The sequence below is a fragment of the Ranitomeya variabilis genome, chromosome 1 (assembly GCF_051348905.1).
Source record: "Ranitomeya variabilis isolate aRanVar5 chromosome 1, aRanVar5.hap1, whole genome shotgun sequence".
In the NCBI taxonomy this organism is placed as follows: domain Eukaryota; kingdom Metazoa; phylum Chordata; class Amphibia; order Anura; family Dendrobatidae; genus Ranitomeya; species Ranitomeya variabilis.
Window position 1 is genome coordinate 711,495,723 of NC_135232.1, and position 12,167 is coordinate 711,507,889.

General features: G+C 44.9%; 1 protein-coding gene across 1 annotated transcript in view; it reads right to left on the reverse strand.

Annotated features, from left to right (window-relative positions):
* Positions 1–320: 320 nt before the first annotated feature.
* The window catches only part of ENTPD5 (ectonucleoside triphosphate diphosphohydrolase 5 (inactive)), a 28,787-nt gene continuing 16,940 nt past the window's right edge, over positions 321–12,167 (reverse strand). The window contains exons 11-14 of the mRNA XM_077267400.1: positions 11,341–11,481; positions 11,213–11,269; positions 1,603–1,718; positions 321–607 (exon numbers count right to left, since the gene is read on the reverse strand). Coding sequence (XP_077123515.1) covers positions 521–607; positions 1,603–1,718; positions 11,213–11,269; positions 11,341–11,481 — 401 coding nt within the window. The 3' untranslated portion in view covers positions 321–520. The remainder of the gene's footprint in view (positions 608–1,602; positions 1,719–11,212; positions 11,270–11,340; positions 11,482–12,167) is intronic.

Below are 12,167 nucleotides of genomic sequence, written 5' to 3' on the forward strand. Positions count from 1 at the left end.
CTGACACATACCTCTTTTTTCACTAGTCCTCCGGGCTGACACATACCTCTTTTTTCACTAGTCCTCTAGGCTGACACATACCTCTTTTTTCACTAGTCCTCTAGGCTGGCACACTTCTCTTTTACTAGTGCTCCAGGGTAGCACACTCTTCTTTCACTAGTCCTCCGGGCTGACACATTTCTCTTCTTTCACTAGTCCTCCTGGCTGACACATTCCTCTTTTTTCACTAGTCCTCCGGTCTGGCTCCAGGCTGGAAATCCTTACTTCAAATGCTGCACTCGTGTTTGTATAAAAAAGTAAACACATTAAAATTGTGTTTTATACTTCCAACGACTAATAAATATATATATATATTTTAATCTGAAAACAACATTGTGAAGAAGCAGTTACGCGAGAACTGGCACGTGTGCGCGCTATGCTTCTTGGCAATGGATGGACAGCATCAGTCGTTGCATTTGGAGTTTTCCTTGAAAACGTTTTCCCATCTTTTCCATGTAATGTGGTGATTTTGAAGACTCCATCATCCTGACTGTATAAGAGGCTGCAGCTCCTGTAAGATGGCGCCCAACGTCCAGCTTGTCTCAATATCTTGCACTTTTTTGGCTAACTAGAAAATAAATATGAAATATAATTTACCAGTCTTAAATTATTACAGTACCCACAAATATATTGACTCAAATATATAATGCTTTGAAAAGGAGAACTTGAGTCACCATATATTATGAAATTTTATTTGTACAAAAATAAGTTAATAAGTTTTTAAATGTAAATATAATACATAAATATTCTTAAAAATTATTTACTTACATATGTATGGATATACAAAAATGATGATCCACAAGGGTGGCAATAATGTAGTGGCCATAGACTAGGGCCAGGGAAAAATACCAGAACACTGTTTTCAGACAATTCTAACCTGATGTATAAATGGCCACATGATAGGAAGATAGGCTGAGTCAAAACAGCCTCCCCACAGAAAATTAGAGAGACTGGACGAGTCAACTCAGATCAAACCATGCTGCTGTAAGGCCCATGCAATACATGCATGTTGATGTCGCTTCTCCAGGGGGCGACATCAATGCTCGCGATACGCGCGTCGGGGTACATGGCTGCAGCTTGGACAGGAGTCACCGTATAATGGGCAATTAACCCTTTGATTATTCATCTTAAATACCACTGCATAACGAACACTGGGTTATCTTACTATCGCATTGCATGGGCCTTACAGCAGCATGGTTTGATCTGAGTTGACTCATCCAGTCTGTCTAATTTTCTGTGGGGAGGCTGTTTTCACTCAGCCCATCTTCCTACCATTGATACATCAGGTTAGAATTGTCTGAAAACAGTGTTCTGTTATTTTGCCCTGGCCCTAGTCTACGGCCACTACATTATTGTCACCCTTGTGGATCACCATACATATATAAGCAAATAATTTTTAAGAATATGTACGTATTTAGATTTAAAACCTTCTTTTTGTACAAATAAAATTGTATTTCATAATATATGATGACTTTGGTTCTCCTTTTCAAAGTAGAAAATAAGTATTTAGTGGGTTTTCAAAATAGGGGCAGGAAAGCTTCCCAGTGCCTGAGGGTCTCATACCTGCAGGGTTGTGTCTTCCTCAAAACCAAATCCTTCCCTGAGCAAAGCAGTGATATAGGCAAGATCCATACAGAGGAATGGGCTCTGTAATGTGAAACGATCCATGTGATCACACACTGCAGGAACAAAGTATCGTTTTATAAAGGGTAACAATCTGACAGTTTGCACAGCTTTACATCCATTGTCTTATGTGTTATCTGTGAAGAGGTCCCAGAGAAACAAGATCAATATACAAAACACAAGCTGTGGCACCAGGATGGACGGACAGAACCCAAGAAAGTCATAGGACAGGCTGTGATACCAGGACAGACAGAACCCATGTTAGGCTACTTTCACACTAGCGTCGTTTATAATACGTCGCAATGCGTCGTTTATGAGAAAAAACGCATCCTGCAAAGTTGCCTGCAGGATGCGTTTTTACCCATAGACTGTCATTAGCATCGCATTGCAACGTATGGCCACAAGTCGCAACCATCGTTTGACGGTTGCGTCGTGTTTTGGCGGACCGTCGGCACAAAAAAAGTTACATGTAATGTTTTTTTGCGCGTCGTGTCCGCCATTTTCGACCGCGCATGTGCGGCCGAAACTCTACCCCCTCCTCCCCGGACATTACAATGGGGCAGCGGAAGCGTCGTAAGACTGCTTCCACTGCCCACGTTGGGTGTTGTGAACTCTATTTCTGGGCTCCCTCTTGTGGTCACAAGTGGTACTGTGTGAGTGCTGTCTTTCTGCAGGTTTGTGACTGGCATCAGCTGTCTCGTTATCTGTGGGCTGGTTTTCTATTTAAGCTCACTTGGACTCTCAGTCTATGCCTGCTGTCAATGTATTCAGTGCTATTCTGATTCCTTCTGACTACCTTGCTCCCAGTCTCTTCAAGAGAAGCTAAGTTTCCGTTTTGTTCATTTTTTGATCATCAGTGTTCTATATGTTTCTTGTCCAGCTTGCTAATATGTGATTTCCCAGCTTGCTGGTAGCTCTGGGGGGCTGAGTTTCTCCCCCCACACTGTTAGTTGGTGTGGGGGTTCTTGAATTCTCAGCGTGGATATTTTGGTAGGGTTTTTTACTGACCGCACAGTTCGCTATCTGTCTTCTGCTATCTAGTATTAGCGGGCCTCATTTGCTGAATCTGTTTTCATTCCTATGTGTGTCTTTTCTCCTTACCTGCCTTAGAGCTACGGGACACACGCCGGCACTGAGTTGCACCTCGTTTGAACCGCTTATATTAGCCTATATAGGCATTTATCATTTGAGGACTCTTTCTCTCCGTATACAGACCCCCTTGAGAAAGGCATTGTTTTGCCGAAACGTTGGGAAGTTTGATGTCTGTTTTGTTTGGCTGGCTGTCTCCGTCAATAAATAAATTTTCTGAAAATATAAAAAACAAGTTGTGGACTAGTTGAGTGCTGAAGGTTTTCCTTCTCTATATTTTGGCGCTTTTTTTTCCTTTGAGCACCACATAAATTGCTAAAGAGTGCACCACTTTTGACCTGACTATTTTCTCCTTACCTCACCGTTATTATTTGTTGGGGGCTTCCTATATCTTTGGGGTTATTTCTCTTGAGGCAAGTGAGGTCTTGCTTTCTCTTTAGGGGTAGTCAGTTTCTCAGGCTGCGTCGAGACGTCCAGGATTTTAGGCACGTTCACCGGCTACCTTTAGTGTGTTTGGATAGGATCAGGTTTTGCGGTCAGTCCAGTTACCACCTCCCTAGAGCTTGTGTCTATGTTTAGTTACTTAGCTAGTATTTCCTGTGATCCCCAGCCACTGGGATCATAACAGTACAGCAGGCCAAAGAAGTGTTTTATGCATCGCATGAAGTGGGATAAAAGAAGTCCTGAGTACAATTTTTTTTTTTTTCCTCCTTTGCTGCAGTCTGTCTAGCTTCTCTCATCCCCTTAAACTCTGGGTGGTTTTGAGCTCAGCTGCAGACATGGATATTCAGAGTCTGACTTCTAGTGTGGATCATCTTGCTGCAAAGGTGCAAAATATATATCCTACAGAGAACTACGGAGTATAGACACCCATCGATTTGTAAAAACAGTAGCAATTTTATTGAAAAACCATATACACAAATAATAAACAACAATATAAAAGGACAAGGTACACGTTCAAGCACATGTATGGCGGGACAGCCACACTGAAAAGTAGCACCTAGGGCTTAGAAGTGATACGTGCAAATATCACATAGGAGCAAACTGTTCACTCAGTAGCTAATAACGGTAACTATAAAGTGCATAGTGCTCTACATGAGTGGCAATTATGCCTCAAGGTGAACTGCATCATGAGTCATAAATCAAACAGCATAATAGAAAAGTCCAGCTCTTCCTGTCATTCTTACCCAAATATCCTAAGGTGCCAGTGTGTGCCCGATGGCCCCGATGCGCGTTTCGCGTGAGCTTCCTCGGGGGGACATGAGTCAGTGTTCTATTTGTTTCTTGTCCAGCTTGCTAATATGTGAATTCCCAGCTTGCTGGTAGCTCTAGGGGCTGAGTTTCTCCCCCCACACCGTTAGTTGGTGTGGGGGTTCTTGAATTCTCAGCGTGGATATTTTGGTAGGGTTTTTTGCTGACCGCACAGTTCGCTATCTGTCTTCTGCTATCTAGTATTAGCGGGCCTCATTTGCTGAATCTGTTTTCATTCCTACGTGTGTCTTTTCTCCTTACCTCACCGTTATTATTTGTTGGGGGCTTCCTATATCTTTGGGGTTATTTCTCTTGAGGCAAGTGAGGTCTTGCTTTCTCTTTAGGGGTAGTCAGTTTCTCAGGCTGCGTCGAGACGTCCAGGATTTTAGGCACGTTCACCGGCTACCTTTAGTGTGTTTGGATAGGATCAGGTTTTGCGGTCAGTCCAGTTACCATCTCCCTAGAGCTCGTGTCTATGTTTAGTTACTTAGCTAGTATTTCCTGTGATCCCCAGCCACTGGGATCATAACAGTACAGCAGGCCACAAAAGTGTTTAATGCATCGCATGAAGTGGGATAAAAGAAGTCCTGAGTACAAATTTTTTTTTTTTTTTCCTCCTTTGCTGCAGTCTGTCTAGCTTCTCTCATCCCCTTAATCTCTGGGTGGTTTTGAGCTCAGCTGCAGACATGGATATTCTGAGTCTGACCTAGTGTGGATCATCTTGCTGCAAAGGTGCAAAATATTCAGGATTTTGTTGTTCATAGCCCTATGTCTGAGCCAAAGATACCTATTCCTGAGTTGTTTTCTGGAGATAGATCTAGGTTTCTGAATTTTAGGAATAATTGTAAATTGTTTCTATCTTTGAGACCTCGTTCCTCTGGTGATTCCGCTCAGCAAGTTAAAATTGTTATCTCCTTGTTACGCGGCGACCCTCAAGATTGGGCTTTCTCTCTGGCGCCAGGAGATCCTGCATTGCTGAATGTGGATGCGTTTTTTCTGGCGCTTGGACTGCTTTATGAGGAACCTAATCTTGAGAACCAGGCAGAAAAGGCTTTGCTGGCTATCTCTCAAGGTCAGGATGAAGCTGAGGTGTACTGTCAAAAATTTCGGAAATGGTCAGTGCTTACTCAATGGAATGAGTGTGCCCTGGCTGCAAATTTCAGAGAGGGTCTTTCTGAAGCCATTAAGAATGTTATGGTGGGGTTCCCCACGCCTGCAAGTCTGAGTGATTCAATGGCTTTGGCCATTCGGATTGATCGTCGTTTGCGGGAGCGCAAATCTGCGCATCCTCTGGCGGTGTTCTCTGAACAGAGACCTGAGTCAATGCAATGTGACAGAATTCTGACTAGAATTGAGCGACAAAGTCATAGACGTCGAAATGGGTTGTGCTTTTACTGTGGTGATTCTACTCATGTTATCTCAGCATGCTCTAAGCGCTTAAAAAAAATCGCTAAACCTGTCACCATTGGTACTATACAGCCTAAGTTCATTTTGTCTGTTACTTTAATCTGTTCTTTGTCATCCTACTCGGTTATGGCTTTTGTGGATTCAGGTGCTGCCCTGAATCTTATGGATTTGTCGTTTGCCAAGCGCTGTGGTTTTGTTATGGAGCCTTTGGAATTTCCTATTCCACTGAGGGGAATAGATGCTACGCCATTGGTTGAGAATAAGCCTCAGTATTGGACTCAAGTGACCATGTGCATGACTCCTGTACATCAGGAGGTGATTCGCTTTCTTGTGCTGCATAATTTGCATGATGTTGTAGTTTTGGGTCTGCCATGGCTGCAGGCCCATAATCCAGTTCTGGATTGGAAAGCTATGTCTGTGTCAAGTTGGGGTTGTCAGGGGATTCATGGTGATGTCCCTTTCGTGTCAATTGCTTCTTCCACTCCTTCTGAGGTCCCTGAGTTTTTGTCGGACTATCAGGATGTATTTGATGAGCCCAGATCCGGTGCCCTGCCTCCTCATAGGGATTGTGATTGTGCTATAAATTTGATTCCTGGCAGTAAGTTCCCTAAGGGACGACTTTTTAATTTGTCTATACCAGAACATGCCGCGATGCGGAGTTATATAAAGGAGTCTTTGGTGAAGGGACATATTCGCCCATCCTCCTCCCCTCTTGGTGCAGGATTCTTTTTTGTGGCTAAGAAGGATGGTTCTCTGAGACCTTGTATAGATTATCGTCTTCTAAATAAAATCACAGTCAAATTTCAGTATCCTTTGCCATTATTGTCTGATCTGTTTGCTCGGATTAAGGGATCCAGTTGGTTCACCAAGATAGATCTTCGTGGTGCGTATAACCTTGTGCGTATCAAGCAGGGGGACGAATGGAAAACAGCATTTAATACGCCCGAAGGCCATTTTGAGTACTTGGTGATGCCTTTTGGACTCTCTAATGCTCTTTCTGTGTTTCAGTCCTTTATGCATGACATTTTCCGAGAATATCTGGATAAATTTATGATTGTGTATCTGGATGACATTTTGGTCTTTTCTAATGATTGGGAGTCCCATGTGAAGCAGGTCAGGATGGTGTTTCAGGTCCTGCGTGCTAATGCTTTATTTGTGAAGGGCTCAAAATGTCTCTTCGGAGTACAGAAGGTTTCCTTTTTGGGTTTTATTTTTTCTCCTTCTACTATTGAGATGGACCCAGTCAAGGTTCAGGCTATTCATGACTGGACTCAGCCTACATCTGTTAAGAGTCTTCAGAAGTTCTTGGGTTTTGCTAATTTTTACCGTCGCTTCATCGTTAATGTTTCTGGCGTGGTTAAGCCCTTGACGGATTTGACCAAGAAAGGTTCTGATGTGACTAATTGGTCTCCTGCGGCAGTGGAAGCCTTTCGGGAGCTGAAGCGCCGGTTTTCTTCAGCTCCAGTCTTATGTCAGCCTGATGTCTCTCTTCCTTTCCAGGTCGAGGTGGATGCTTCTGAGATTGGAGCAGGGTCTGTTTTGTCACAGAGAAGCTCTGATGGCTCTGTGATGAAGCCTTGTGCCTTCTTTTCAAGAAAGTTTTCGCCTGCCGAGCGGAATTATGATGTTGGTAATCGGGAGTTGTTGGCTATGAAGTGGGCATTTGAGGAGTGGCGACATTGGCTCGAGGGAGCTAGGCATCGTGTGGTGGTCTTGACTGATCACAAAAATCTGATTTATCTCGAGTCTGCCAAGCGCCTGAATCCTAGACAGGCTCGTTGGTCGTTGTTTTTCTCCTGTTTCTATTTCGTGGTCTCGTACCTGCCTGGTTCGAAGAACATGAAGGCTGATGCCCTTTCTAGGAGTTTTGTGCCTGACTCTCCGGGAGTTTCAGAGCCGGCTGGTATCCTCAAAGAGGGAGTGATTTTGTCTGCCATTTCCCCAGATTTGCGACGAGTGCTGCAGAAATTTCAGGCTGATAGACCTGACCGTTGCCCACCAGAGAGACTGTTTGTCCCAGATAGATGGACCAGCAGAGTTATTTCCGAGGTTCATTCTTCGGTGTTGGCAGGTCATCCTGGGATTTTTGGTACCAGAGATTTGGTGGCTAGGTCCTTCTGGTGGCCTTCCTTGTCGCGGGATGTGCGTTCCTTTGTGCAGTCCTGTGGGATTTGTGCTCGGGCTAAGCCTTGCTGTTCTCGTGCCAGCGGTTTGCTTTTGCCTTTGCCTGTCCCGAAGAGGCCTTGGACGCACATTTCCATGGATTTTATTTCAGATCTTCCAGTATCTCAGAGAATGTCTGTCATCTGAGTGGTGTGTGATCGTTTTTCCAAAATGGTCCATTTGGTGCCCTTGCCTAAGTTGCCATCCCTCCTCCGATTTGGTTCCTTTATTTTTTCAGAATGTGGTTTGCTTGCACGGCATCCCTGAAAATATTGTCTCTGACAGAGGATCCCAGTTTGTGTCCAGATTTTGGCGGATTTTTTGTGCCAAGATGGGCATTGATTTGTCTTTTTCGTCGGCCTTCCATCCTCAGACGAATGGCCAAACCGAGCGAACTAATCAGATGTTGGAAACTTATTTAAGATGTTTTGTTTCTGCTGATCAGGATGATTGGGTGACTTTTTTGCCATTGGCCGAGTTTGCCCTTAATAATCGGGCTAGTTCTGCTACTTTGGTTTCGCCTTTTTTCTGCAATTCTGGTTTTCATCCTCGTTTTTCCTCGGGTCAGGTTGAGCCTTCTGACTGTCCTGGGGTGGATTCTGTGGTGGATAGGTTGCAGCAGATTTCGAACCATGTGGTGGACAATTTGAAGTTGTCACAGGAGAAGGCTCAGCGCTTTGCCAACCGCCGTCGCAGTGTTGGTCCCCGACTTCGTGTTGGGGATTTGGTATGGCTGTCTTCTCGGTATGTTCCTATGAAGGTTTCCTCTCCTAAATTCAAGCCTCGCTTCATCGGTCCTTATAAGATTTTGGAAATCCTCAACCCGGTGTCTTTTCGTTTGGACCTCCCAGCATCGTTTGCCATTCATAATGTGTTTCATAGGTCTTTGTTGCGGAGGTATGTGGTGCCTGTGGTTCCTTCTGTTGAGCCTCCTGCTCCGGTGCTGGTTGAGGGCGAATTGGAGTACGTGGTGGAGAAGATCTTGGATTCTCGTATTTCTAGACGGAGGCTTCAGTATTTAGTTAAGTGGAAGGGCTATGGTCAGGAGGATAATTCCAGGGTTGTCGCCTCTGATGTCCATGCGGCCGATTTGGTTTGTGCCTTCCATGCGGCTCATCCTGATCGCCCTGGGGGTCTTGATGAGGGTTCGGTGACCCCTCCTCAAGGGGGGGGGTACTGTTGTGAACTCTATTTCTGGGCTCCCTCTTGTGGTCACAAGTGGTACTGTGTGAGTGCTGTCTTTCTGCAGGTTTGTGACTGGCATCAGCTGTCTCGTTATCTGTGGGCTGGTTTTCTATTTAAGCTCACTTGGACTCTCAGTCTATGCCTGCTGTCAATGTATTCAGTGCTATTCTGATTCCTTCTGACTACCTTGCTTCCAGTCTCTTCAAGAGAAGCTAAGTTTCCGTTTTGTTCATTTTTTGATCATCAGTGTTCTATATGTTTCTTGTCCAGCTTGCTAATATGTGATTTCCCAGCTTGCTGGTAGCTCTGGGGGGCTGAGTTTCTCCCCCCACACCGTTAGTTGGTGTGGGGGTTCTTGAATTCTCAGCGTGGATATTTTGGTAGGGTTTTTTACTGACCGCACAGTTCGCTATCTGTCTTCTGCTATCTAGTATTAGCGGGCCTCATTTGCTGAATCTGTTTTCATTCCTACGTGTGTCTTTTCTCCTTACCTCACCGTTATTATTTGTTGGGGGCTTCCTATATCTTTGGGGTTATTTCTCTTGAGGCAAGTGAGGTCTTGCTTTCTCTTTAGGGGTAGTCAGTTTCTCAGGCTGCGTCGAGACGTCCAGGATTTTAGGCACGTTCACCGGCTACCTTTAGTGTGTTTGGATAGGATCAGGTTTTGCGGTCAGTCCAGTTACCACCTCCCTAGAGCTCGTGTCTATGTTTAGTTACTTAGCTAGTATTTCCTGTGATCCCCAGCCACTGGGATCATAACAGTCGGGCATTACTTTCACAACGCACGTCGGGCCGACGCATAGCGACAGCCCCGTGCCGACGCCAGTGTGAAAGAAGCCCAAGCTACTTTCACACTTCCGTCTTTCAGCTTCCGTCACAATCCGTCGATTTTTGAGAATGCAGGATCCTGCTAAAAAATTTGCAGGATCCTGCATTATCCCATAGACTTGTATTAGCGACGGATCACAACGGATTGCCACACATCGCATCTGTCGTGCGACGGATCCGTCGTGTTTTGGCGGACCGTCGTCTGGAAAAAAACGTTCAATGTAACGTTTTTTGTCTGCGTCGGGAAAACGTGTAGCGACGGATCCTGCGTCATACGTCGTTCACTAGAATGAAAGCCTATGGACGCAGGATCCGTCACACACTGGAATCCAGCGACGGATCCAGTTTTTCTCCTCTGAGCATGCCCGGAAGGATTTTCAAGTCTGGGAATCTCTCTCTCTCGAGACGACGATGCGTACGTTTTTCACTATTTTCATAACGTCCATCGATCCGTTATTTTGCTGCACTACGACGGAAACAAAAAAACGGAAGTGTGAAAGTAGCCTAAGTCATAGGACAGGCGGTGTCACCAGGACAGACAGAACCTATGGAAGTCACAGGATAGGCTGTGGCATGAGGACAGAAAGAACCTATGTAAGTCATAGGATAGGCTGTGATACCAGGACAGACAGAACCTATGTAAGTCATAGGACAGGCTGTGATACCAGGACAGACAGAACGTATGTAAGTCATAGGATAGGCTGTGATACCAGGACAGACAGAACCTATGTAAGTCATAGGATAGGCTGTGATACCAGGACAGACAGAACCTATGTAAGTCATAGGATAGGCTGTGATGCCAGGACAGACAGAACCTATGTAAGTCATAGGACAGGCTGTGATACCAGGACAGACAGAACCAATGTAAGTCATAGGACAGGCTGTGGCATGAGGACAGAAAGAACCTATGTAAGTCATAGGATAGGCTGTGATACCAGGACAGACAGAACGTATGTAAGTCATAGGACAGGCTGTGATACCAGGACAGACAGAACCCATGTAAGTCATAGGACAGGCAGTGGCACGAGGACAGACAGAACCAATGTAAGTCATAGGATAGGCTGTGGCACGAGGACAGACAGAACCCATGTAAGTCATAGGATAGGCTGTGATACCAGGACAGACAGAACCCATGTAAGTCATAGGATAGGCTGTGGCACAAGGACGGACAGAACCCATGTAAGTCATAGGACAGGCAGTGATACCAGGACAGACAGAACCCATGTAAGTCATAGGACAGGCAGTGATACCAGGACAGACAGAACCCATGTAAGTCATAGGACAGGCAGTGGCACGAGGACAGACAGAAGCCATGTAAGTCATAGGATAGGCTGTGATACCAGGACAGACAGAACCCATGTAAGTCATAGGATAGGCTGTGATACCAGGACAGACAGAACCCATGTAAGTCATAGGATAGGCTGTGATACCAGGACAGACAGAACCCATGTAAGTCATAGGATAGGCTGTGATACCAGGACAGACAGAACCCATGTAAGTCATAGGATAGGCTGTGATACCAGGACAGACAGAACCCATGTAAGTCATAGGATAGGCTGTGATACCAGGACAGACAGAACACATGTAAGTCATAGGACAGGCTGTGATACCAGGACTGAATATTCACCTTCTTGGGCTTTTACAGCAAAGTCCCTGACTGTAAGCTCTCCTCCATCCTCGTGCTCTAAAAAAGAGAAATTGAATTGTTAACATCTTCAGATGCATAAACGCACACAAACCAGTGGACCATCTTACCAATTAGATTGGTGTCCACCGCCCGGTCATAGTAATAGGAGAAGGCATAAAAGCGTCTGCTTTGAAGTTCGTCAACATGGTGAAACTTCCCCTGTAGAATATGCTGAACCTCTGAGTAACAGGAATCAAACCCTACAAGTCCTAGACAGCAGAGGACAAAGACACATTGATGAGAAGACAGCAGGTCTGTAGCGTGCAAAGCTAAATATTAACATAGATTATCAGAAACATGGGGGGATTCGACTTGAACCCTTCAATATAGCAGCCTTAATGTGTACCTGATAATACAAGGAATGTCACTGGTTTGTTTCGTGGTATACACCAAATACATATCCAGTTTACCCATCACGACTGAAGATTGTTCTATGCAGCACTAAAATCTGAGTGTAAGGCTGTGAGCACTGGGTCTGTGGATACTGTAATGCCCCCATCAGTCCCCAGTGTGGTCTTTTCACCGTCATCTGGCCAGCATGCACCTGCAGACCTACATATAAAGGAAGCTCAGCAGCCTGTGCCACATGCACTATTGTTTCACTTTCTACACACTAGGTCTCTATGGTGGGTGGATGTTGATGCATCCACTATGATAGGCCTATTTTAGGCATGCTTGTGGCAGTGGCCATAAAAACCTTGAAAATATTGGGCCTTATTCATCATCTGCGATTTTTATAAGTCGCTGTTCTTTTTTGTGTTGTGGATTCATTGTCGTTTTTGTGCCAAAGTCACAAAAATGGCTCAACAGAGACCATGAAAAATAGCTTCTTCTTTTTTTTTTAAACCAGTTTTGCAACTTTTTTCTTAGTCAAAAATTGGATGTTCTCCAGAAA